The sequence below is a fragment of the Canis lupus genome, chromosome 4 (genome assembly GCF_003254725.2).
Source record: "Canis lupus dingo isolate Sandy chromosome 4, ASM325472v2, whole genome shotgun sequence".
Classification (NCBI taxonomy): domain Eukaryota; kingdom Metazoa; phylum Chordata; class Mammalia; order Carnivora; family Canidae; genus Canis; species Canis lupus.
Genome location: NC_064246.1, coordinates 19,878,612 through 19,903,947, shown reverse-complemented (window position 1 = coordinate 19,903,947; position 25,336 = coordinate 19,878,612). Strand labels below are relative to the sequence as shown.

Below are 25,336 nucleotides of genomic sequence, written 5' to 3'. Positions count from 1 at the left end.
CAGTTACAAAATAAATGTCATGGGAATATAATGTACAGCACAGTATAGTTAGTAACTATAGATAGTGCACATTTGAAAATTGCTGAGAGTAGATCTTAACAATTCTCATTATGAGAAAAAAACTTTTTTGTAACTGCATGGTTACAGGTTTTAATTAGATTTAGTATGATCTTTTTATAATATACACAAGTATCAAATCATTATGTTGAGTTGAAACTATTATCATGTTCCGTACAGTATACCTCAATTAAAAAAAAAAAAGCTGGCATTTGGCAAGAAAGTTAAGCAAAACACTTGCATAATTAAAAAAAAAGGGGGGGGGGCACCAGGGTGGTGCAGTTTTGGCTCAGGTCTTGATCTGGGGTTTGTGGGATCAAGCCCCAGGCAGAGCAGGCTCTGCATTCAGTGTGGAGTCTGCTTCAGTTTCTCTCTCCTTCTTCCAGTGCCCTCTGCACTTTAAATAAATATTAAAAAAAAAAAAAAAGAAAGAAAGAAAGAAAACTAGGCCTGGGAGCTGTCCATAGGGCTGGGGCTGGCAGGTTGTTTATCTTAATCCTCTTGAGAACAGGAAATGTATGTTAGGATTTTTTTTTTCTTATTCTTCTTTTAAATTTAAACAAGCATCCCTAATTTGTTGAAATTTTTTAAAGTTCTATAACTTTGGGAGTGACGAATCCCTCCATTGCTCTGAGAAGGCCCATGCTTTCTAGAAAAGCAAAAGAAACACCCTGAATGTTAACATAATTTATCTCTAGGGAGGGGAAGTACAGATTTCCCTTATAATGAAAAACTTTATTTAACAAATGTATATCATGAGCTCAAAAAAGTGTCTATGTATATAGGTTTATAAAATAATACAAAATTAGTTAAAGCATGAGACTCCTTTACTATGTTAAGCCTTAAAAAAAGCTATTGTTGATTTTTGTGATTATGGGTTGCTTTTTAATTTTCCAAGTTTTTTATAATGGGGATATTTATTATAATTGGAAAAAATGCATTATTTAAAAGGATAGTGATACTCATTGGGAGACTATAGGAGTCTATATATAGTCTAATGAAGGATAGTCAGAAGAAAGGCAGGCAGGGACAAGGGGCCCCCACCCTAAGAAGAAACCACCATTTTTTTTTTTAAGATTTTATTTATTTATTAGAGTGTAAGTAGGCAGAGTGGCAGGGAGAGGGAGAAGCAGGCTCCCCACTGAGCAGAGACAACCCCCCTCCCCTACCCCACCATGTAGGGTTCTATTGCAGGACCCTGATATCATGACCTGAGCTGAAGGCAGACACTTAATGAATTGAGCCACCCAGGCACCCCGGGAACCACCCATAAAAGGATTTTACACCACCCTGGAAGGAGCCCTCCACTCTTTCCCACATGATAGGTAGATGACAAAAACCTGATTGGGTGACAAGCCCCTGGAGGGTTAATCAGTAAACAACCCAGCAGCAAGTCCATAAAAAAACCCTAGACTTAGAAACTCAGGTGGCAAACTTTTGGGTCCTCTCCTTTTTTGGGAGCTTTGTACTATTGCTCAATAGACATTGCTTTGCTGCTTACCACTCTTCATCTGGTCTACCTCTTCATTCTTTGAAGCAGCATGACCAAGAACCTCAGACACCAAAGGAAAAGAAATCCTGCAATGTATCCCCTTGGATATTTCAAGTACTTCATTAAAAACAAAATTGAAGCTAGTTTGGCTACTCTAAGAAGGAATATGATTATGTTCTTAAGTATAGAGTATAAGAATCAATACAAAATTTGAAAATAAAATATTCTATTCATCCAGTATTTTAAAACAAATTCAATTTAAAGACTTAAATATTAGAGGATCATCTATCTTTAAATGTAGGTATATTAGAGTTCTTGGTTGACCTGGGTTGTTAGTTGCTTCTGTACACCAAGTAAAACATTAACTTCCTGATTTTTTTCAACAGGTAGAAGTACAGCTACCTGCAATTTTGAGAGCAAGAAAAATGAAGCTCCCTATTTTCATAGTAGATGCATTTACAGCAAAAGCATTTCGTGGGAATCCTGCTGCTGTTTGCCTCCTAGAAAATGTAAGTACTTGGTTTTGAAGTGCAGTACTTGAAATTCTAGATTCCTGTAGAACAAAATATTTCTTATAAAAACAAAACAAAACCAACCAAACAGACCTATCTGTTTGTCTTTGGTTTGCGGTCTTTGTCAAATGATACCAGCAATGTTAATGTCTGCAAGTTGATTTTGACCAAATTATATGATGAGAATGCTTGCACCCAGCTGCTTTAAGTCTGGAAAATTAATGATTTATGTAAGGAAGTACTAGAGCCAATTAAAAAAAATACAGAGAGTTCTTGTTTAGCCATCAGGTTTTTGTTTAGTGAGCACCAAATGTGAAAATGAGTAACATAAAATATTTTAGCTGGATATCTTTAACCTTACCTATTTCAGATAATTAGAAATTCTTTTCAGGACCAAGCAAAAAACATTTTGCAAGGAATTAAGTAATGAAGTAGAAAGAAGGCATTAAGCTCTAATATAGGGAGAATTCTGTTTCCTGAAAGTCTTATTTTAAAAATGGCTTTTGAGGGGCACCTTGGTGGGTTAGACTCTTGATCTCAGCTCAGGTTTTGATCTCAGGGTCATGAGTTCAAGCCTCATGTTGGGCATGGAGCCCACTTAAAAAAAAAAAAAGAAAAAAGGCTTTTGATTAGGATAAGTATTAACAAAATAGTTAAATATTTATTGATCTTAGGTGCTTTATGTTGGTACCTGGCTATTAGGAAAGAAGCCAAGGAGCCCTTGCACTCAGAGCATTTAGTTCAAGAGTAGATTATCTGAGAATTACTCCAGAAACACAGTAAGCAATTGATTATTTTATTTTTTTATTTTATTTTATTTTATTTTATTTTATTTTATTTTATTTTATTTTATTTATTTATTTTATTAAGATTTTATTTATTTATTCATGAGAGACACACAGAGAGAGGCAGAGACACAGGCAGAGGGAGAAGCAGGTTCCATGTAGGGAGCCCCATGTGGGAGTCGATCCCCGGTTTCCAGGATCACGCCCTGGGCCGAAGGCAGGCGCTAAAACTGCCTGCAATTGGTGGTTTTAAATAAGTTTTACTTATTTGAGCAAAGTGTATTGGGGACTTCCAAGTGCAGTGAATTTCAAGCTGCACATAAAATCACCTAAGGAGCTTTATTTTTTTTTTAAAGATTTTATTTATTTATTTTAGATAATGGAATGAGGAGCAGAAGGAGAAGGAGAAAATCTCAAGCAGACTCCCTGTTGAGCACAGAGCCTGATGCAGGGCTCCATCTCACAACTCTGAGACTGTGACCTGAGCTGAAATCAAGAATCAGACTCTTAACCTACTGAGCCACCTATGTGCTCCACCCAAGGACTTTAAAATTCCTATGTCAGGGGAACCTGGGTGGTTGATTCATTTAAGCATCTGGTTTTGATGCTTTGGCTCAGGTTCTGGGATAAAGCCCCACATGGGGCTCTCTCCTCAGTGGGGAGCCGCTTCTCTCTCTTCCCTCTGCTACTCCCGCTGCTTGTGCTCTTTGCTCTCTCTCCGTCAAATAAGTAAATAAAATCTTTTTTTTTTTTTTAAGATTTATTTATTCATGAGACACACACACAGAAAGAGAGAGAGAGAGAGAGAGAGAGAGAGGCAGAGACACAGGCAGAGGGAGAAGCAGACTCCATGAAGAGAGCCTGATGTAGGACTTCATCCGGGGCCTCCAGGATCACATCCTGGGCCAAAGGCGGCGCTAAACTGCTAAGCCACCCGGGCTGCCCAAATAAATAAAATCTTAAAACAAAATAAAACAAAATTCCTATGCCAGAATCTCTGGAGGTGGGATCCAGGTAGGACTGTTTTTTAAAGCTCCCCAATTAATTCTAGTGTGTTCTCAAGATGATGAATGGCTGAGGTTTTACTAAGATGGGTGAACATTGTTGGTTGAGTCCTTGGTACACTTATTTTTTTCTTCAAGCAGAGCAACAAAATGGTGGAGTCCTCATCTCACCTTAAGAATACATGCATTATGCAACCTTGCAGCTCGCATTTTCCAACCATAAAATGCAGAAAGTAATAAAGTTAACAGGCTTTATCAAGTAACACAAGAGTTCGGGAGGATTAATGAGAGAATGATTAACAACCAGATTCTAAATTGTGAACTTTCTTTAGAAACAATCTAAATCATGAACTTTCTTTAGCAACTTTCTTTAGGCAAACAACTTCATGTCAAGGAATTGTGGAAATGACTGAAATTGCTTGTCAAGAGTCTTAGTATATTTGTTGCATGTCTCCATGTAATATTCTTGAAGAGTTCTGAAAATAGTTGCAAGTGATTTACATACTCAGTTTTCATCAGATGACAAGAATGAGCATTATTCTTTAGCTTATTCCTTTTACTTCCAGTACATTCACTGCACACCAGAGCCTTTCTCTCTCTCTTCAAATATATTTTATATTATTTATATTTTTGGGAAAACTAGGATATCTTATTAAGCAAGGAACTTAGCATAGTTCAATGCAATATGCTTCTAAGAATGGAAGAAAGAGGGCAGCCCCGGTGGCGCAGCGGTTTAGCGCTGCCTGCAGCTCAGGGCGTGATCCTGGAGACCCGGGATTGAGTCCCACATCAGGCTCCCTGCATGGAGCCTGCTCCTCCCTCTGCCTGTGGCCTGTGCCTCACTGCCTCTCTCTCTCTAGCTGTGTCTCTATGAATAAATAAATAAAATCTTAAAAAAAAAAGAATGGAAGAAAGAAAAAAAAATAAAAAGAAAATAAGGAAGTCCATAATTCAAGGATGCTCTCTGAAGAGTCTCCCAATTCATTTCCAAGCTTTGGACCTGTGGCACCAGGCTAATTTGGTGGCCTATCAGGGAAAACTGAATAGATAATCTAAGGAACAGTTTACTATTTTCCTATTCTGTGGACATGAGAATCCTGTTCTCCTGGAGGCTAATTTGGCATTTTTCCCAATTCATAATCAATAAAAATTCTCGAGTAGGTACAATTTGTGGTTTATGCCATTGGATTCCTTTACCCATGGTTGGACACAGTGGACACCTGAAACACCTAGAGAGAATGCAAGTAAACTTAGGAAAATATCAGAGACAAAAAAAGCACTAACCTTATCATGTTCCCACAGTTTAGTAGGTGTTTAGCTTGTCATTGCCATATTCTACAAATATTTATTGACATCTACCACAACCCAGGCTTTGGGGGTAGGGATAGGAAGTACAAAGATTAGTAAATTTGCCTGCCTTTAGGTGCTCAAAGTCTAGGGAGAGAAACAGACATCGAAACCTGATCATCACTTAGTAGTTACCACTGAGGCTAAAAGATCTAATGGTACCGGGTACAATATGGACTCAGAAAACAGAACAATGTTGGATTTTACAGAGGAGAAAATACTTCAGATTTTAAATGAAGGGCTTCAAAGGAATATTCCTTTTTGTTTTGTTTAAAATTATTTAAAAATTTGACTGAAATGAGACTAATCACAAAAAAAATCGTGGACAGACTTAAAGACAAGGCAATTGCACTTTGAGCTGTTTGAATACTTGAAAAAAAAAAAGAGTTCTTTTTTTTTTTTTCTGATAAAAGACTTTTGGAAGGAAAGGAAAGTAAAAAATTCTAGGTAGCAACATTCCAAGATCTAGAATATTCTAGTTTGTTTTGTTTTCTAGGCAAATCCATTTTTAAAATTTTCACATGAGTAACATATAACACCAAGCAGAAAATAAAAACAGATTAATGGCAAAATGGAACATGGAAGAGATATTTGAAAAAAATATTTAAAACCTCAAAAAATTGGGGCACCTGGGTGGCTCAGTCAGTGAAGTGTCAGACTCTTGATTTTGGCTCAGGTCATGATCTCAGAATTCTTAAATAGAGCCTGGTGTCAAGCTCCATACTACATGGAGCCTGCTTAATATTCTCTCTGCCCTCGTTCCCTCCTCGCTCTTGAAAAGAAAAGAAAAGAAAAGAAAAGAAAAGAAAAGAAAAGAAAAGAAAAAAGAAAAAAGAAAAAAGAAAAAAGAAAAAAGAAAAAAGAAGAAAGGGGAGGGGAGGGGAGGGGGGAGGGAATGGAAGGGAAGGGAAGGGAAAGGAAGGGAAGGGAAGGGAAGGGAAGGGAAGGGAAGGGAAGGGAAGGGAAGGGAAGGGAAGGGAAGGGTAAAGAAGGGAAAGGAAGGGAAAGGAAGGGCAGCCCCGGGTGGCTCAGCGGTTTAGCGCCGCCTTCAGCTCAGGGTGTGATCCTGGAGACCCGGAATCGAGTCCCACATCAGCCTCCCTGCATGGAACCTGCTTCTCCCTCTGCCTGTGTCTCTGCCTCTCTCATGAGTAAATAAATAAAATCTAATTTAAAAAAAAAGAAGGGAAAAACCCTTAAAAAATTGATGGTTTGGGGATGTCTGGGTGGCTCAGTGGTTAAGCCATCTGCCTTTGGCTCAGGGCATGATTCCAAGTCCCCGGATGCAGTCCCACATCGAGCTCCTTGCATGGAGCCTGCTTCTCCCTCTGCCTATGTCTCTGCCTCTCTCTCTCTGCGTCTCTCATGATTATTTATATAAAATCTTAAAAAAAATGATGGTATCCTCAAATGCCCGTTGATTAATTTGACCATAAAGATCATGTAGAGACATGAAAAATGTATAGAAACAATATTTTTTAAAAAAATTTTCAGGGGAAGAGGGACAGAGGGAGAAGGAGAGAGAGAATCTGTAGACAAATAAGTGCTAAACCTTATCATATTGCTCACAGTTTGGTAGGTGTTTAGACTGGTAGGTGCTGGGCATAGAGTCCAATGCAGGGCTTGATCTCACAATCCTGAGATAATGACCTTAGCTGAAATCAAGAGTTGGACGCTTAAGCAACTGAGCCACCCAGGTACCCCTAGAATATATATATTTAAGATTTTATTTATTTGAGAGAGAACAACAGGGAGGGAAAGGGAGAGAGAATCTGAAGCAGACATTGCAGTGAGTTCACAGCCCAATATGGGGCTTGATCCCACCACTGTGAGATCATGACTTGGGTTGATACCAAGAGTTGGATGCTCAATCAACTGAGCCACTAGATACACACAGGAACAACATTTTAAAAAATGAAATAGATACAGTATTTTGACAGCTGTTAAAAACTACAAGAACTCATAACTAGCTACCTGAAGAGGTCAGAGGGCTGGGGTAGTGCTGAGGATTGTTTACTTTTCTTTAAACCAGCTTTATTTTTATTTTATTTTATATTTTATTTTATTTTTTAGATTTTATTTATTTATTCATGAGAGACACAGAGAGAGAGGCAGAGACACAGGCAGAGGGAGGAGCAGGCTTCATGCAGGGAGCCCGATGTGGGACTTGTTCCTGGGTCTCCAGGATCATGCCCTGGGCTGAAGGTGGCGCTAAACCACTGGGCCACTGGGGCTGCCCTATTTTAAAAATATTTTATTTACTCATGAGACACACACAGAGAGAGAGGCAGAGACAGGCAGGGGAAGAAGCAGGCTCCCCATGGGGAGCCTGATGTGGGACTTAATCCCAGGACCCCAGGATCATGATCTGAGCCAAAGGCAGACGCTCAACCATTGAGCCACCCAGGTGCCTCTGTAAACCAGCTTTAATTAGTGAAAATAACACATCAACAGGAGCAGGGAGCCCATATTTATTCTTCATATTCTAACAAAGCCTCAGGTTGTTTTGTTTTGTTGTTCTTGCTCGTGTTGTTGTGCATATGTGTATGTGTATATGTAGGTGTGTGCTCAGGGTGGTGTTTGTCAACAGCAGCAGTATTGATATTCTGGACCAGGTAGTTCTATGTTGTGTGTCATGCGCAATGTTCGCAGTATCCTGGGCCTCTGCCCACTAGATGACAGCAGTTTTCCCTTCTATCATGACATCAAAAATTGCCCCCAGTTGAGAACCACTGCTTCAGAGGATCTTTTCTAAAGATTTTATTGATTGATTGATTGATTGAAAGAGTAGAACAGGACAGGGGCAGGGTGAAGAGAGAATCTTCCAGCAGACTCATTACCGAGCATGAAGTGATGCAGGACTTGATTGCAAGACCCTGAGATCACGACCTGAGCTGAAACCAAGAGTTGATGCTTAACCTCCTGAACCACCCAGGCACCCCTCAGAGGATCTTTTATAAACAGCAGTTTATTTTTGGGTTTCCCTGTTAAAATTATCCATAAAAACAACTGTGTTGTGTGTCTAGTGTATACATTTATTCCAATTCAGCTGGCATTTACTGGTCATGTACTATGTGCTGGACACTATGCCACGATCAGACATGATATTCCTATATATGCATTTTTATTATTTTAAACACTAACCCAATTATTTCCAGTGACAGCAACGAGGACTGGCTTTGCATTTTTAAAGAGGAATGCCTAGTTTTAGTTCTTAAACTACTTACTGTTCCAGTTTTCCTGGTTAAATTTAGAGGGTAACAAAAGCCTTTTTTTTTAAGCCTCTTTGTAGCTTGGTGTGTTATATAATTTAAGAAAAACGAGCATATAGTAATACTGTGTTCAGTTTCTGCTTTAACTCATTTGGGGAAGCTTTTGATGCAGTGGCCACTTCCAAACTTGGTACCCTTCCATTGAGGATCACTGGCTCTGTGTGCCTACACTGGGTGAGAGGCTCCTGGGGGTTCTAGGGAATTCCAAAGTCATATTTCATTTTTATACGCAGAAAAGGAATGTTAAAGAATGCAGAGAAGATTTTTCCCAGCCATTGAAAGGTTTCCTCTTGCCTGGTATTTGATGAAAAAGAGCAATAAAAGGGAGGGGGAGATGCTGATGTGGGAATTTCTACTTCATTGGCTACTAGAACATAACCCTCAGCTTTGGGAGCAATAACTTCAGGCAAGTTCAGCCAGATACTGTGCTAAATTGCTTTTTATATATTCTCTCACTTTACCCTTACATCACTCTAAGAGTAGGGTTTGTTTTTGTTTTTGTTTTTTGACTAGGCTCCACACCCAGCATAGGTCCCAATGCAGGGCTTGAACTCAACAACCCTGAGATCAAGAGCCAGACATTCAACAAACTGAGCCACCCAGGCACCCCTAAGATCAGGTCTTATTATCCTCATTTTACAGATGAGAAGACAGAGGCAGAGGCAGGATAAATGATTACCTAAGTGGCTGACTTCAGGATCCCACAGCCCATGCTTTTAACCCAACATACTACCAGACTAGATGTCCTCCCCTTTTATATTGTCTCAATGGACTCTTTACTTCCCAGTTGGTAGCATGCATTGCTTTTGTTGTAATTCATTCAATGCCTGTCTTCCTCACTAGACTGCACATTCTATGAAATCTTAACCTATTCTAACTTACTCTATGACACATGGCCTGGCACATGAGAGTCACTAAATAGCTATCTCTTAAGTGAAAATAAATATGTTAATTAAATTATGGTAAGATCTCTTTCTAAGAGTTCTAGCTGACTAACAACTAGTGATCTCTTACTGTTATTGGTAAGCAGGGTGTGCAAAGTGGTGGTGAGCTTTGGGTTCTATGATGGAGCTGGAGAGACTAGGCACCCATGAGAATCATCAGAAACAAGATGGCCTACAGTTTGAGGGCTACATTGTTGTGGACATAATTTCAAAATAGGAAATCCATGTGCTTCAGAAGGAATCTCCCATTTCTTCCTGGATGATTTAGAACTTTCTATATCTGGGGTGCCTGGGTAGCTCACTCTGTTCATCGTCTGCTTTCTGCTCAGGTCATGATCTCAGGATCCTGGGATCAAGCCCCACATTGGATCCTGGGGATTGAGCCCCTGCTCATGGGGGAGCCTGCTTTTCCCTCTCCCTCTGCTGCTGTCCCTGCTTGTGCGCATGCTCTCTCTCTCAAATAAGTAAACAAAATCTAAAAAAGAAAGAAAGAAAGAAAGAAAGAAAGAAAGAAAGAAAGAAAGAAAGAAGAAAGAAAGAAAGAAAGAAAGAAAGAAGAAAGAAAGAAAGAAAGAAAGAAAGAAAGAAGAAAGAAAGGAAAGAAAGAAAGAAAGAAAGAAAGAAAGAAAAAGAAGTGCTTTTCCTTTGCTGGGATCTATCTACAGCAGAGGGACAAATGATCAAGGACTGATAACAGGATGATCATGTTTAGACTGTCATATTTCCAAGCTGCCACAAGATGGGAGTATTTTAAAACTTTGCTCTGATTTTCTGATCATTAATGTTTGTGGACCATCTGGTGATTAAACCTGTGTCCCAATGCAGCACACTGGAACTCTGAAAAACAAACACAGCTCTGTCTTTGCTGTTGGAAATTTGACTTATGAGATTGCCAAAAGGAAATGGATATTAAATCAAGAGAATTAACAGTTGTTGGTGTGTAACTGTTATGTGCTGCATTTGAAAATAACTATAATGTAAAATGAAAAGATTATTGCAATGGAAATTCAGTTTTTTGCATGAATGCAGTTTCTTTTGTTAGAGCTTCCAGAGTTGAAGCTTTAGCCTAATGATTGACCATTATCTTGACCTGTAGTTCCACTGTAGAAATTCGTTTGCTTGTGGTGCATATTGCTACTATCAAACTTTCTACGTTTCTGGTCCTTCAGGCAAAAAGCAAGTGTATCTTAAGTGTCCTGGGACAGAAATTACAGTTTTAGAAATTCAAATCGCAATTGGTGTAATACACCAAGGTAGAGAGGACTGAAGAGCTTATGGTTAGTGAAGTGTGTATACTAGTTGATGTGCAAAAAGCCCATTTGCAAAGAAATCTATTCTATTCAGAATAGATGGTGAGCTTGGCTACAACATGGGATACTTTAGTGCTTTTTGAGACTCTTGTCCTAAAGGTGGAGGGAGGGAAGCAATAGACAAGGAAAAGAAGGACAAAGATAGGGAGTTTGGTCAGATTGGAGGAGGAAGGACTGGCAGGCACTGCACGTTTCTGCAGCCATGGTGGCAAATCCAGAAAGACCAACACAGGCTTTTCATTATCACCCCTTCAACTGCCACTGAGGCCTGTGATTGCAGACTCTGCTGTAGGGAATTAATTGGCTTCTAGTTTCTCTCAGGTGTTATATGCCCAGGCACATGGGCCTGTTTCCACACAGAACATTCAATGAGCCAAGAGACATGCTTCTTAACATAGTTGCTTTGTTGGCTGGTCTGTCCAGCATACCCTATACCCTCTACTCAGGTGGACTACTCACTCCCCAAGCCCAGGGGTGACAGGTATTCATGCCACTTCATTCCTACCATCCTAATTTTCCTTACCTCAGTTCACAGAATCCTAGAGTGTCAAAGATTTAACAGAAAGAGAACAGAAGTGAGGTCAAGTGATTTGCCCAAGAAGCATCCCCAATATGAAGCTCTTTGCCCACATTTTCCTGTCCAACTCACCAAAATATGCCCCATTTCTAAGCCCACCTCACAGCTTCATCTTTAAAGTCCTAGATTATTTATTGTAAAAATCTATGTGTCTCAATTACATACCCTCTGCTGTTTCTCACTGTTGCTTTTCGATTCCCTGCCAGGTGCTAGGTCCCTTGAACATGGGGTTGTATCTTATCCACCAGGGCTTCTCAAACTTTAATGTGCACCCAGATAACCTAGAAATATAGTTTAAAAAAAAAAAGGAGAGTCTGATTCAGAAGGTCTGGAGTGGGGCCTGAGACTCTGTATTTCTAACAAATTCCCTTGGTAGTGGTGCTGGTGCTGCTGGCCTAGCACAGCATTTGGTAATTGGCTGATGGCTGCTTTCTCTTAGAAATGCTGAAGGAATCCGTCAAATCTGATAGACATTGGTTTTCCTGTCTGCAGTGTTTTAAAGGGATAATAAAAGTTTGTCTTTGTTATGGGTAGGTAGAGTAGTGTGGCTGGTTAAAGCATGGGTTTCAAAATAAAAGCTAACCTTTACCAAGTACTTACTGTGTGTTAGGCATTGTGAAGAACACTTTATATCATTATTGGATTTAATCTTTGGAAAGAAAAATGTTAAGTAAAACACAAAACCATTGTGTTATGTTTGGGTTATCAGATAATGAAGACCAATTTAAGTCATTTCTCTTTCTCTAGGACTACCGAGTGTCTATAGATTTTGAATACAGTGCTCCTTTAAGAAAAGCTTTGTAAATCCACTAGAATTTTTATATCAGCTGATAGTTTAAAAATCATGACTGATTTCTCACAATAACCACTTATTTTGTGCCTTATATGAGGATGTGGAAAGTGTTTCAAAATAATTTGAATCAACTAAAAGATAATGGATGCTTAACCTATATAAGTCAGATAAGTGAATTATGAATTTATTAGTATAAAGTTATACATCTTATTTCTGGGTTTTGGGGTCTTAAGAATAGTAAATTTGGCCAAAGCAAAAATGCATTTGTCTTGAGAATTCTTTAGAATTCAAAATCTAACTAGTAGCAAGCATTTGTTGATTAAAAAATTTATTTTCGTTCTCTAAAGGAAAACTCATATTTCTGACCCTTTTTTTCTTGAGTTGAGAAAATGTGTGTGTATGTGTATATATGTATTTTTCTGATTTTACAGTAACTCTTTTGTCTAAGTACTGTTGTCTTCATTTTATAGGTGTGGAAACTGAGGCTCCATGAAATTAAATGACTTGTCCACCCTTGCACAGCTACTAGGACTTGACCCAGGATACAAATTCACATCACTTTTTAAACCATTTATTTTGAAAAATTAAAAACTTACAGAAAACTTTTGAGAATGGTACAATGAACATCCATATACCTTTCCTCTTGATTCACTGATTGTTACCATTTACAAAGCCCACATTCTTAGCCACTTTACCATTTATTCAGCATATTGTGACCTTAGAATATTACACAACCTCTCTGTATTTGATTTCTTTATGTGCAAGTAGTTAAAAATATCTATACTGAGTGTTTTAAAAATGAAGATAAAGTGGGGCGCCTGGCTGGCTCAGTTGGTAGAGCATGTTACTCTTGATCTTGGGGTCATGAGTTCAAGCTCCATATTGAACATAGAGCTTATACACACAAAAAAAGTAAAAATGAAGATGTGAGTCCAGCAAATGTTTATTGAGCTGCTACCATTCTGGGATGAATCCAACATATAAGCCAGATAAAAATCAAGATAGCACATTGTATGCCCTCATAAAGTCAGATGTTGGACAACAGACAGTGAAGGGATACACTGGGCAAATTCAGATGGTCTAAGCACTGGGAGAAAACAAAGCCTTTAAAGCAGTCTGGAAGGCTTCCTGGAGGAGGTGACCTCTAACCTGAGGCTTGACTCATGAAAGGGATCGAACCACGTATAGTGGGAGCAGAATGGGCCAGCCTACCCAGAGTGGATGCTGAAGATCTTTTTATTCAACAAGAAAGGGAGATTGTGGAGTTTCCCCTTGTGGAGATTGTTTAGAAGAGAGCACATGCTCTCAGGTAGACCAGATAATAACCTCAAGAAAGGGCTGGCCAGTAGGTTTTCCAGAGTCTGTTCTAGCTTTGTGCATCTATAGCTCCTCACAGAGTGCTACAAGCATAGATTTCTGAGAAACAATCTTTGTAAAAGTGTCTTGACTTCCTTGGCAATTATTTCCCTTTAAGCTTGTAACTTTTAATACTAATAAGCTGTGTTATTAACTAATGGCAGTTGCTGTCCAAGGAAGTCTGATTTGTTTTTCTGGAATCTCAATAAACTTTTGTTTCTAATTTAGAAATTGGATGAAGACGTACATCAAAAAATTGCAAGAGAAATGAACCTCTCTGAAACTGCTTTTATTCGAAAACTGAACCCAACTGACAACTTTACACAAAGTAAATATGCTTTTTTTTTTTTCTTTAAGCCATTCTTGAACAGTAGCAGAAGCTACTTTTCCAGTGGGGGAATGATATTTAAGAGAGATGCCCATATACTATTTGCATACAGACAGGAGAGAAGGTGGGGAGATTCTAATTTGGTTTTGTTCATCTGGGGGAGCCCTAGGATGTTAGATAATTTGAATGTTTCTGCTCCAGATCTGTCACTGGGGAGCCCTAGGATGCTGGCCTAGACTTCACTCCTCCTTCACAGTGTATTTCAGCTATTATTATAGTGAAATATTTAGAAAAGAATAAGAAAATGAAAAGTTTGTGACCACTTGTATGGGAATGATCTTGTCTCTCTTTGGCTTTCCTTCTGAAGGTTCCTGCTTTGGATTGAGGTGGTTTACACCGGCAAGTGAGGTTCCGCTCTGTGGCCACGCTACCCTGGCTTCTGCAGCTGTACTGTTTTACAAAATAAGTAATGTGATTTTCTTTTATGAACCTATAACTGAGCAAATAGCAAATATTTTTAAAAATTGTCACTCTTTGTAATGAATCAAAGTGACTGCTATAAAGACATTGCTGAGTCTATTCATGCCATTCATTACACTGAAACAAATATAGCCCCCGAAACTTTGGCCTTTCTGAGTATGTTCCAGGCCTGTAGGGAAGCCATGGTCATTGTTCCCTAGAACGCCATTTTATTTTTTTATTTTTTTATTTTTTTCGCCATTTTATTTTGAACACGAGCTCTTTGGTGTCTGACCAGCACAGGAAAGGAGCTTGCAAGACCCAATAGGCATCCTACATGATGTGACATTTTGCTCCAAATATGTCCCCACCCACATTCAGACTCATTTCACAAGAGCTTCTTCTTCTTTTTGAAGTAAACCATGCTCAACATGGGGCTTGAACTCACGACCCCAAGATCAAAAAGTCACATGCTCTATGGACTGAGCCAGCCAAATACCCCTCACAAGAGCTTCTTCACTCTGATGTTTAAAGATTCATGAGCCCCGACTATATACATTTTCCTTGTGAAGAAATGAAGCTGCACCGAAATTCTACCAGTTTTCATCTTAGCTACATTTAGTATAATAAAGATTAGGGCTTGGTGGGAATGAGGCAGAAGAGAGATGCCTAGAAACACCTTGTAAGTGGAGATGGAAGCAGCCATGAATAGGTGTAGACAACAAACAAGAACTTAAACAAGGAAATAAACAGGAAGATATGATGGAGTAACTGTAAGGAGAACAGAGTTGGAAAAGGAGGTTCTCTGGGGAGTTACTTAGATAGGGACAATACTGGGAGGTGTTACAGCGCAAGTTTCCCTAGGAAGCACATTGCATGCCAGAAGAACTGTGGGCAGTATTCTTGAGTAAAGAAAGCTGAATAGAACAGAGGGAGAAGTTGAGCTGCAAAGTGGTAGCAACAAAAAAAAGGCATACACCAAATCCACAGGTAGATCTGAAGCTGCGAAGATCCTTCAGGTGGTACAGTTCCAAATAGAAACAAAGCTTCAGGCCTTTATACCCTTCATCGACCAGCCCCTAATGCCCAGAATAGCAGCATGACTTTGGGTAAAGAAGCTCTACTCACCCAAGGGCGATTTGCAGAGTGGGACTCAGCTGAGAGCTATCAGTCATGAACACCCCTGGCAGCTGGGGCAGGGCTGGGTAAAGGAGACAAGGCTTCAGGTTGCACCTGAGAGCAGGTGCCTCCTTAAATGTTGCCTCTGTGTTGCCTTGCCTCACCTGGTCCTAGCCTTCAGAGGGGAAGGTTGAGATGCTGGACAGCAGTATCCACTAGATAACGGGACCTTGAGGTTGAAGAATATGAAGCCACCTGTGCAAATAATTAGAGTGGGAAGAGGAGCATTTGGGCAGAGGCAGTAGCAAATGCAAAGCCCTGAGGTGTAGTCTGTACACCTGGAGTGGCTGGAGCTCCCTGGGGGTGGCTGGCAGGAGATAACATTGAGGCTCCTCTACAATGTAATCCATTATATGTCTTAACAAGATAATTTTGGTTTCTGTGGATAGGGGACAGAATGAAGGCAGGCCGCTACCCTGAAATATTGTTTAGGAACTCAGTCTTAAAAAGATTTAACTGAAGTTGGATTGAGTGCCTTTTGAAAACTCCACATTGTTTGGTGTGAGGCAGAGATTTGGAATAATAGCCTTTAGACTGATCTCCCACAGGGTGGTCTTAAGGTTAGATAAGATAAAGTATGGAAAAATGCTTTGCAAATAATGATGTCTTCCACCAATTATAATGAGAAAATTTTATTTATTTATTTATGTATTTATTTAATTCATGAGAGACACAGAGAGAGAGGCAGAGACAGAGGCAGAGGGAGAAGTAGGCTCCATGCAGGGAGCCTGACGTGGGACTCAATCCTGGGTCTCCAGGATCATGCCCTTGGCTGAAGGTGGCGCTAAACCACTGAGCCACCCAGGCTGCCCTATAATGAGAAAAAATAAACTTTGAGTTTTAAAGTATAAATTTTATATTCAGGGAAAGTTAATGAACAATGCCAGATTTCCTTGCCTTTTAGGTATGGTTAAGTTTTACAGAAATATTAAGGGGTAGAAAAGACTTAGGTCACAAATCCGTTTTCACTAAAAATGTTACCCACATTGAGATCAGATAAGTGGTCCAAGTTGTATCAGTAACATGAAGGGCTAGTATATCAGCGTTGTGGTCCAGTCTTTAAATAAAAATTTTTTGTATAGCTTGGTTTATTCAGGGTAAGCTTGATTTGTTTCTAGTAGATTGTTGTTTATAGTTTGTATATTCTGTTTGTCATCCCCTTGGCATATTTTAGACTAGTATTATTTATACAATACAGTATTGCAGGTGGATATTTAAAAATCTGCATTAGAAAACACTATTATATCCCTATGAGGTAGGTTTAATTATTACCCCATTTTATTGATGAGGAAATTGAGGCTTAAGGAGGTTAGGTAATTGCTCAGGGGCACAATTAGTCATTATAATAAGGAGCTGGCATTTGAAGCCTTGCAGTATGATGTCAAGTCCAATCAGTTATGTTCTCTTAAGTGAGAATCCAGTGAGGGCTGTCTCTACTCTGACCCTAGTAACCCAAACCTGAACCTCTCCTCACAGAAAAAGGCAGCATTGCCAGGGAATCTAAGGCAACACAATAGTGATCAAAACAGATGTACAAATATATAACAAAATTAATTTTCCTATTTCTTGATTTCCTTTCATAGAGTTTTCTAATTTACAAAGTAAGAATCCTTTTTTTTTTTTTTTTTTCTGGCCAGAAAATGTGAATAACACTCTAACCTTTGTCACTCTGAGTGGGGAACTAAAGGCCAGAAGAGCAGAGGATGGTATTATTCTGGATCTGCCTCTTTATCCTGCCCACCCCCAGGTCAGCTCTTTCTTACTATTGCCATGAACTGTATTAATGGACAGCTTTCCTGTTTTACAATGGTCTCATCTTTTTTCCTCATCTAGGACTTCCATGAAGTGGAGGACTTGATAAAAGTAGGTAAAAAAGAATTAAACCTAAGCTCGTGTGATTTGGTCACTTGTTTGAACACAAAGATTCAGTACCATTTGGGTACTGGGTGGCTCAGTTGGTTAAGCATCTGCCTTTGGCTCAGGTTATGATCCCAGGATCCTGGGATTGAGCCCCAGGGTCCTATGATCCTGCAATTGAGCCCTGGGTTGGAGTCCCTGCTCAGCAGGGAGTCTGCTTCTCCCTCTCCCTTTCTCCCACCCTCTGCTTGTCCTCTCTCACTTTCTCTCAAGTAAATCAATAAAATCTTAAAAAAAAATTCAATAACATATGATCCCCAAAGATAGGCCTTCTATCAGTATAAATGTTCCCGCATATGCTTGGATGTAAAGTGCATTTGAGGTGTGAATTTTAGTATTGACTCTATTTGGTGAGAAGTTTGAGCAGTTGTCCCTAACTCTTCATTGCCAGCAGTAGCCTCCTGAAGTAAGGGGGAGGAGAGACTGCTGGTGTTGGGCTGAGCATGAAAGCAATAAAAACTGCTGGACAGGGCAGCCCCAATTTCTGTGGTGAAGAATGAGCTGAGGTGAGGGGCTGTGCTTTGATGGAGGGGGGCAGGAAAGCACGGGCAACTTGACAGAGAAGGCAAGATTCATACATAGTCTGGCTTCCTCAAGAGATCTAGGTAGGGGTGGGTCTTCATAACAATAATAACAATCATGCTAATGAATATTTTTGAGAGTCGCCCCTGCGTAGTCCATAGTACTAAGCTTTTCACATGCAACTATCTCATTTAATACTGTCACTGGTTGAAATCGGTGCTACAAAAAAAAAAAAAAAAAAAAAAAAAGAAATCGGTGCTACAGTTGTCTTATGGGGATTCCAGAGGGCCAGAGGGCCCGAACAGCCCTGGATGACCTGGGACTTAGTTTGTAGAGAAGGAAGGGCCCAGTCAGGACCAGGGCAAGGGATGCAGTGAGAAAACCAATTCTCACTAAATGACCTATTATGGGTACCACTGGGGTGTTTCTCTGTGAATTTTCAACTACAGCATTTATAATTTCATTAGTGTCTTGCATTATCTACATTTTCAAAGAATAAAAGCAAGCATTACAGATTCCGATTTTACACTCTGCCCCACCTATGTCTTGGGTTTTACGAGACAAGCCAAATTCATAAATGAACTGCTTTAAGCATGTTGACAAGAAAATGGAAAATATCCACTGTATAGACCTTGTTCATGGTAGAAAGAACTTAACATGGTATCTCTAAGCCTCAGGGTCAGCATTGGTAATGGGGTGATGATTAAGGGCTTTTTATCCTGAGTATTGTTATTTTGTGTTCCTAGAAATTGGCAATAAGATTCTCAGCTGAAAATTAGACTTTCAAATTGACATAAGAATCCATGCAGAGGAAGGCTGAATGACCCCTTCGAGAAACTGAAAAGCCCTGAGAACAGATGGGATCTGGCTGCAAGAGATTCCATTTTCAGAGGGAGGGACATTATTTAGTAGTGGTCACAGGAGCAGATAGCCGAGGCACCACCCAAAGTGGAGGGAGTTTTGGCTTTGGGACCTGGAGCATCTCAGTCACTAAAGAAAGTTAGAGAACCTGAAGTGACCTAATGATAGCCAGATAACTACTGTGTAATTTTCATTACTCTACCCACAGCCAGGGGTGGTTCCAGAGGGTGACTTGGAGGGGTTTCCACCCCCTCCTTCCTCATCCCTTTCAGTGCTCCAAGTCAACAAACAATGTTCTAGGTCATGTGCAGTCTTAGGTAAAGGGTGAATCAAGGTATCTTTAGAAAATGTTGCTGTGTTACTGATCTGTAGCATACAATCTAAGTGAAAACAGTGCTTGCCACACAGAGCAGCATTAAGATGAGTGCTGTAGTCCCCACTTCCATTCAAACTGCTGGCCTGGAGACCTTACCATGTAGAATCTTCTAGTTACTGTTGCTGGGACTCCATATATATTATTTCATTTAATCCTCACAACAATGCTAAGAGGTGTGCCTGAGGCCCCCATTTCTACAGACAGTAGACAGTAGTGATTCAGAGTTTTGATGCCAGGACCCCTCAGACCTGGGTCAAGGTGTGTGTGTGTGTGTGTGTGTGTGTGTGTGTGTGTGTGTACGCGTATCCCTGTCCCTGGGCCTAAGTCTTCCTCCTTATTTGTGAGGAAAATGCCCATTTGAAGGATTGTGATGAGGCACATAGTGATACTTATGAACAATGCCTGTCTTTGGCTCTCAGAGGGTAAGCTCAACCCCCTTTAAAGGTCGCTGGTCTCCAGAAAACTGGCCTTCCTTAGGCAATACCTTGAGTTCTGAAACTGAACTAAAACTCTTGGGATTGGAGACATTGGGTGTGCCTGGCATACAGGAAATGCTCATGAGAAGTTGCTCCCCATACAGAAGATCATGATTTGATCCAGGGGGCACTCCTGAGGAGTTTTTGGTCTATCTTCACAGACTGCTATAGGTGACACCCTGGTCCAAGACATTCGCTATTCTCCAGATACCCGAAAGCTCCTTGTCCGACTCAGTGACACTTATAAGAGGTAAACAAGATTTCTGGCTTCATCAGCACTTTGGGGAGGGCTGAGAACTCTATAGCTCTGGCTTTGTGCTATATCCAGTCAAAATGTGATTTATGCAGTCAGAGAGCTTTATTCCCAGGAAGAAAGATATTCTCCTTGCTCTTTCCTCCCCTCCTGCTGAGCTGTTTGGGCAAGCCGCACCCTCTTTTGCTTTATAGACTCTGTGTAGTGGTCTGCGAGATGGGTTGTCTTAATCCATCCCATTTATGAACAAGGTCATTTCTGGAGAACCTGAAGGTGAACACACAAGATCTGTTGCAAGTGGAAAACACAGGGAAGGTGAAAGGACTCATTCTCACCCTTAAAGGAGAGCCTGGAGGGCAGACCCAAACATTTGACTTTTACTCCAGATATTTTGCACCGTGGGTTGGTGTGGCTGAAGATCCTGTAACAGGTACTTTTTGACTTGGATCCTGGGGAGGGTTCAGTGGTAGAGGAGGGTAACAAATAGCTCTATAAGTGCCCTTCACATGACCTTTCAGGTTTTTGAGCTGTTTTTGTTTCCCTATTTCCCCATTCCTTCACTGAAGTCTCATGTGAAAACCACAGAATGAAGGAGGCAGTATAGCAGGGTTGAAACTTCATTCGGACAGCCTGGGTTTGCATCCTAGCTGCTTTACTGTTGACCTTGGGCAAATGACTTAACCTCTTAAAGTTTCTATTTCCCTTGTTGTGATGAGTACCGGATGTTACATGTAAGTGATGAATCACTGAATTCTACTCCTGAAACCAAAATTACACTATATGTTAACTAAGTAAAACTTAAATAAAAAATAAAAAAATAAAAAATAATAATAAAGTTTCTATTCCCTCCCCTATCGAATGTTAGTAATACTTCATAGAGTTATGTAAAAACAATGCATGGTAAGTGCTTAGCCCAGTGCCTGGCACATGATAAGTGCCCAATAACTATTAGCTGTTTTAATAATAATGATGAAACAGTTCCTTGAACCAACACTTCCAGATCTGCCATTTGCAAAATTCAGGGGCCTATGTCCACTATAGTCACAAAGCTATTTTTTTTTTCTTTTTCTTTTTCTTTTTTTCTTTTTTCTTTTCTCTTCTCTTCTTTCTTTTCTTTTCTTTTTTTCTTTTCTTTTCTTTTTTTCCAATGACCAACCTGCATGATCATTGGCACCTAAATAAGATTTGTTTTTTGAAGGATAAGCTCCTGGTATGTAGGTGGGAAATTGGGACAGGGATGGCTTTCCCAGAACTGCCCCAAAGTGGGTGGGATGGGTTTGGGAAGATAGGTACTCAAGATCTACTGGCCAGAAGCAGAGGGATGACATCAAGGATGGGCAAGAATGTGAAGTTTCCTCCTTTCATCCCCTCTGAGAAGAGTGAGCTAAGCAGAAAAAGGGAGGAATGCTTGATGGAAGAGGTTGGTGGATAGGATAGTGGCCAGGGCAGAAGGAGGCTGGGAAGAACCTTTGAGGCTCCAACTCTGGACAAAAGACAGAGGCCGGGATGGTTTTAGGACTTTTACTTAGTCTCTGAGAAAGAAAACATATGAAATTCAAAGCTCAGCAAAGCACTTTTTTTTTAGAGACTCAGGAAAATGCCCAATGACATCCAAACAGTACCACTTGATGCTCCCCCGTGAAAAAGAAGTTTCAAGTAGATTTATATATAGCTGCTTTATGAAGATTTTAATTGGTACAGAGGGCAAGTGTTTTCTCCTGTAATAATGCTTTTCTCAAGTGGGACAGTCTTGGGACAGTGATGATCAGCCATCTCAGCTTGTTGGAGGGATTTCTCAGCATATAGGCCCTTTGGTGCTAACACCAGGACACCCATGGGCGAACTGGGATGATTGGTCACCCTAGATGGAGCTCTTCATGACTTTTAGTAAGTTTTTCTGAAGAAAACTCATCCTTTTCTCTCCCCAAAGACTTTTCTGTCAGTTATTACTTTATATTTTGTTTCTTCATTTTATTTATTTATTAGATTTTAAAAATTTATTTATTCATAAGGGACACAGAGAGAGAGGCAGAGACACAGGCAGAGGGAGAAGCAGGCCCCATGCAGGGAGCCTGACGTGGGACTCTATCCCGGGTCTCCAGGATCATGCCCGGGACCGAAGGCAGCACTAAACCGCTGAGCCACCCGGGCTACCCTGTTTCTTCATTTTAATATCTATTCACTGATATAAAACTAGGCCACAATTGAGTGAAAAAAATACCTCACTAAAAGAAAGTTCATTTGGCATCAAAAGCCTGAAAATGTACGCTTAATGGAAAATTTAACCTTTTGTCAGAGTTCCCAGTTTTCCTTGCATGTTCATCCTAGGAGGAAGGAGATCTTTCCTTTGAAAGATAGAGATTTGGGTTGAAGCCCTCACAGGCTGACAATGAACTGATAGGACAAAAATTATATCCTGCAGTTTACTAATTCAAAAAGATCTATGCACCTGTGTTTATTGCAGCATTATGTACCAAAGCCGAGAGATGGAAGCAACCCAAGTGATGGATGGTAGCTACGCTTGTGGTGAGCATAGGGTAACATACAGAGAAGTTTAATCACTATGTTTTATACCTGAAACTAATGTAATATTGCGTGTCTACTAGACTCAAATTAAAAATTAGAAAAACTTGCAGTTTAATTCAGCTTTCAGAAAGTGTAAAACATAGCAGATATATCACTTGATGGAACTTATTCAGAAATACTGTGTCTTCCTTTCTATGTCCATTCGTAATTTCACACTCTACTGTGGCCATGGCCAACATAATGACTAAGGCATCTAAGGTTTAGTCAAACCACATAGTTGTTTGTGATTGCTTCTAAATTTATAACAGTGTCACTCCTGTTTTTGTATCATAATTTTTCACTTCTTTTTAAGGGTCTGCGCATGCTGTTCTCAGCAGCTACTGGTCCCAGCAACTGGGGAAGAAAGACATGCATGGTAGGGCAGGGTTTTTGTTTTTTTTTCAATTTTAAAAAAATTGCTAACTTTAGGCTAGGATTCCTTCTCATATGTACTATTTACTTGAAGGTGTAATAAAATGTCATGTATCACCCATGTGAAAATGAAAGGTTTTCAATTCCTTCATCTTGAATCCTCTACTTAGAACATCTTCCACCCCTGTCCTTTCCAACACACAGATACACTTCTAATACAGTATACAGTAAGTGTCCAATAAATGTATGTTGAATAAAATTAACTGAATAACTTTGGCTCAGTGAGGTTATTGAGAGTGTGACAAGTTGAAATCAGATGATTGCCAAAGTTCCTTATTGCCATTGCTAGGCACAAGATTGAATCAAACAATTTGCTTTTGAACCAAGTACTCCAGTGATTAATATATTGCTTGGGGGCAGAGAAAATAGATTACAGCCAATGGAGGCTACATAGTCCCAATAATCAAAGTAGGAATCTGACCCTACAGGATGGAAGTCTGACCTAGTGGGAGGGTGAGGCCTCTGTGAGTCTGATTTGGGGATAGCTGGTTGGCTCGTCTTGCTTTAGTGATCCTAGTTACTCCCCTACGCACTGAACTCCAGGAAGGCTGAAGCTGTGCCTCTTTTTTTGCCTGACGTGTGGTTGCTTGATATGCACAACAGGTGAACAAATTCCTTGTCCCTTTTGGAAAGATGAGGCTGTCTCAGGAGGGCCAAGATCACCCCTCTTTATTTATTTAGACTTCTAGTCCATGCCTCTATCTTATCACATGTCCTTGCTTATTCCTAGACGGAAGTGGGGAGGAAACTCTGGGTGGGGTGTGTCTGGGACATTGTGGGAAGTAATAGAGGAAATGACTCAGGAACAAAAGATGTGGAGCTGTGTGTTTTGTGGATCAAATTGTGTTTGTGGCCCCTGGATCCTCAGGAGAACAGAGCAGGCTGGGCAGTATGACAGATGGATGAAGAAATTTATACTTTAAACTGAGCTGGGAGGATTCTGGAACTTATACTAAGAGGTCTTTCACTATGTTTTGTTAATTAGAAAGGGTGAAAAGGAACAATATCAATTTGTGACTTGTTTTATGTTTTCTTTAGCCTTTCAGTGTTCCCGCCGAGGAGGAGAACTGGAGATTTCACTGTGCCCCGATGGACGAGTTGACATTAAGGGTGGCACTGCTATTGTTTTAGAGGGCACTCTGACAGCCTAGATGTGGTCGTGGTTCTTTTGATTCCACTATTTTGCTATTTTGAATGACTAAGTATTTTCTGCATAAAAAGAAATGGAAGTGGCTGCCTTTACCAAACTTGCATAGCAGTTCACTTCATCCTCACATTAGAAATAGAAAAATGAAAACATATTAATGGAAATTTAATCACGCTTTCTAACTAATTCACTAATGGAGTTTTGACTCTACCTGTGAGTGTATTTGCAATGGAAGTAACCAGTAACAAAATAATGTTGTCACCTGATTATGACTACCAATAACACGATGAGGAACAAATTTATGGGGAGTAAGAGCAAACCATTTAAACTCAGGTATGAGTATTTGATAGACTATTTTGTAGTCTTTAAAAAGACCCAATAATCATTTGGAAATATTGAAAAATACTTCATGATATAATTCTAAGAAAGAGAATTCAAAATGTTAGCATTGTTATGTCTGTATACAATATGAATTTATATGGACAAAGATGGGTCATGAAGATAGAAAGGTGAAAGCTATTCATATGTGTGTGTGGACAGGTAAGATTAGGAGTCATTTTAATGCACCTAAGAAATTATTTCCCTTATTGGAACACACTCATGTTCAATAACTAACAATCAGAACATATAACAGAATAACCAATAAAGTCAGAAATTTCAAAAGATGTATGTGTATTAGTGTGGTAGTAAAATTAAACACTAAAAGCAAATGTAATGTCTTTATCTTGATGTATGGCTTTAGAGCTATAGCTTAAAAGGCATTCTTCTCTTACCTTAATAAAATTGGTTTTGGGATGCCTGGATGGCTCAGTGGTTGAGCATCTGCTTTTGGCTCAGGGTGTGATCCCGGGGTCCTGGGATTGAATCCCACATCAGGCTCTCCGCAGGGAGCCTGCTTCTCCCTCTGCCTATATCTCTACTTCTCTCTGTGTGTCTCTCATGAATAAATAAATAAAATCTTTAAAAAAAATAAAATTGGTTTTAACATAGCTTTCAGTTAAATCTGTAATGTTGAATATCTGTTATTGGCTCTGGGATGGGGGCTTTTTCAAGTCATTAATAGTGTTTGTTTAAGGTGATCTCATTGATGGTAATTCTTAGCCATCTCAAAAACTGCAAGCTAATCAGTTAGAAATTCCAATAGTGTCCCAATTTTGTTTTCTATTTTTATTAATTTTTTCTAAGGCATATAACAGTGAATTTATTCTAGCAATAATCTTGTATTTCCCCTAATTTACAGTGAAGTAAACAATGTAAATTGTTAAAGCCTCCAAGCTTTAACTTAATGAGTAACCAATGATCTGCCACATACCTCACAGCTTCTCGCAACTCATCAGTGGATCATGACACCAAGGGTGAGAATTACAGAGGC

At 39.8% G+C, this 25,336-nt stretch overlaps 1 protein-coding gene across 6 annotated transcripts in view; it reads left to right on the top strand.

Moving 5' to 3' along the window:
• Positions 1-24,767, top strand: part of PBLD (phenazine biosynthesis like protein domain containing) — a 44,496-nt gene extending 19,729 nt beyond the window's left edge. For 2 of the 6 annotated variants that reach the window (XM_049109000.1, XM_035715376.2), the window contains exons 2-11: positions 1,936-2,058; positions 13,678-13,777; positions 14,145-14,243; positions 17,053-17,162; positions 17,249-17,278; positions 19,729-19,817; positions 20,072-20,250; positions 22,260-22,346; positions 22,699-22,761; positions 23,856-24,767. In XM_049109000.1, coding sequence (XP_048964957.1) covers positions 1,975-2,058; positions 13,678-13,777; positions 14,145-14,243; positions 17,053-17,162; positions 17,249-17,278; positions 19,729-19,817; positions 20,072-20,250; positions 22,260-22,346; positions 22,699-22,761; positions 23,856-23,968 — 954 coding nt within the window. In that variant the 5' untranslated portion in view covers positions 1,936-1,974 and the 3' untranslated portion in view covers positions 23,969-24,767. Of the gene's footprint in view, positions 1-1,935; positions 2,059-13,677; positions 13,778-14,144; positions 14,244-17,052; positions 17,163-17,248; positions 17,279-19,728; positions 19,818-20,071; positions 20,251-22,259; positions 22,358-22,698; positions 22,762-23,855 lie in introns of all 6 variants that reach the window. The other 4 variants (XM_049109001.1, XM_049109002.1, XM_025434835.3 and 1 more) reach the window with 4 other exon arrangements.
• Positions 24,768-25,336: the final 569 nt, after the last annotated feature.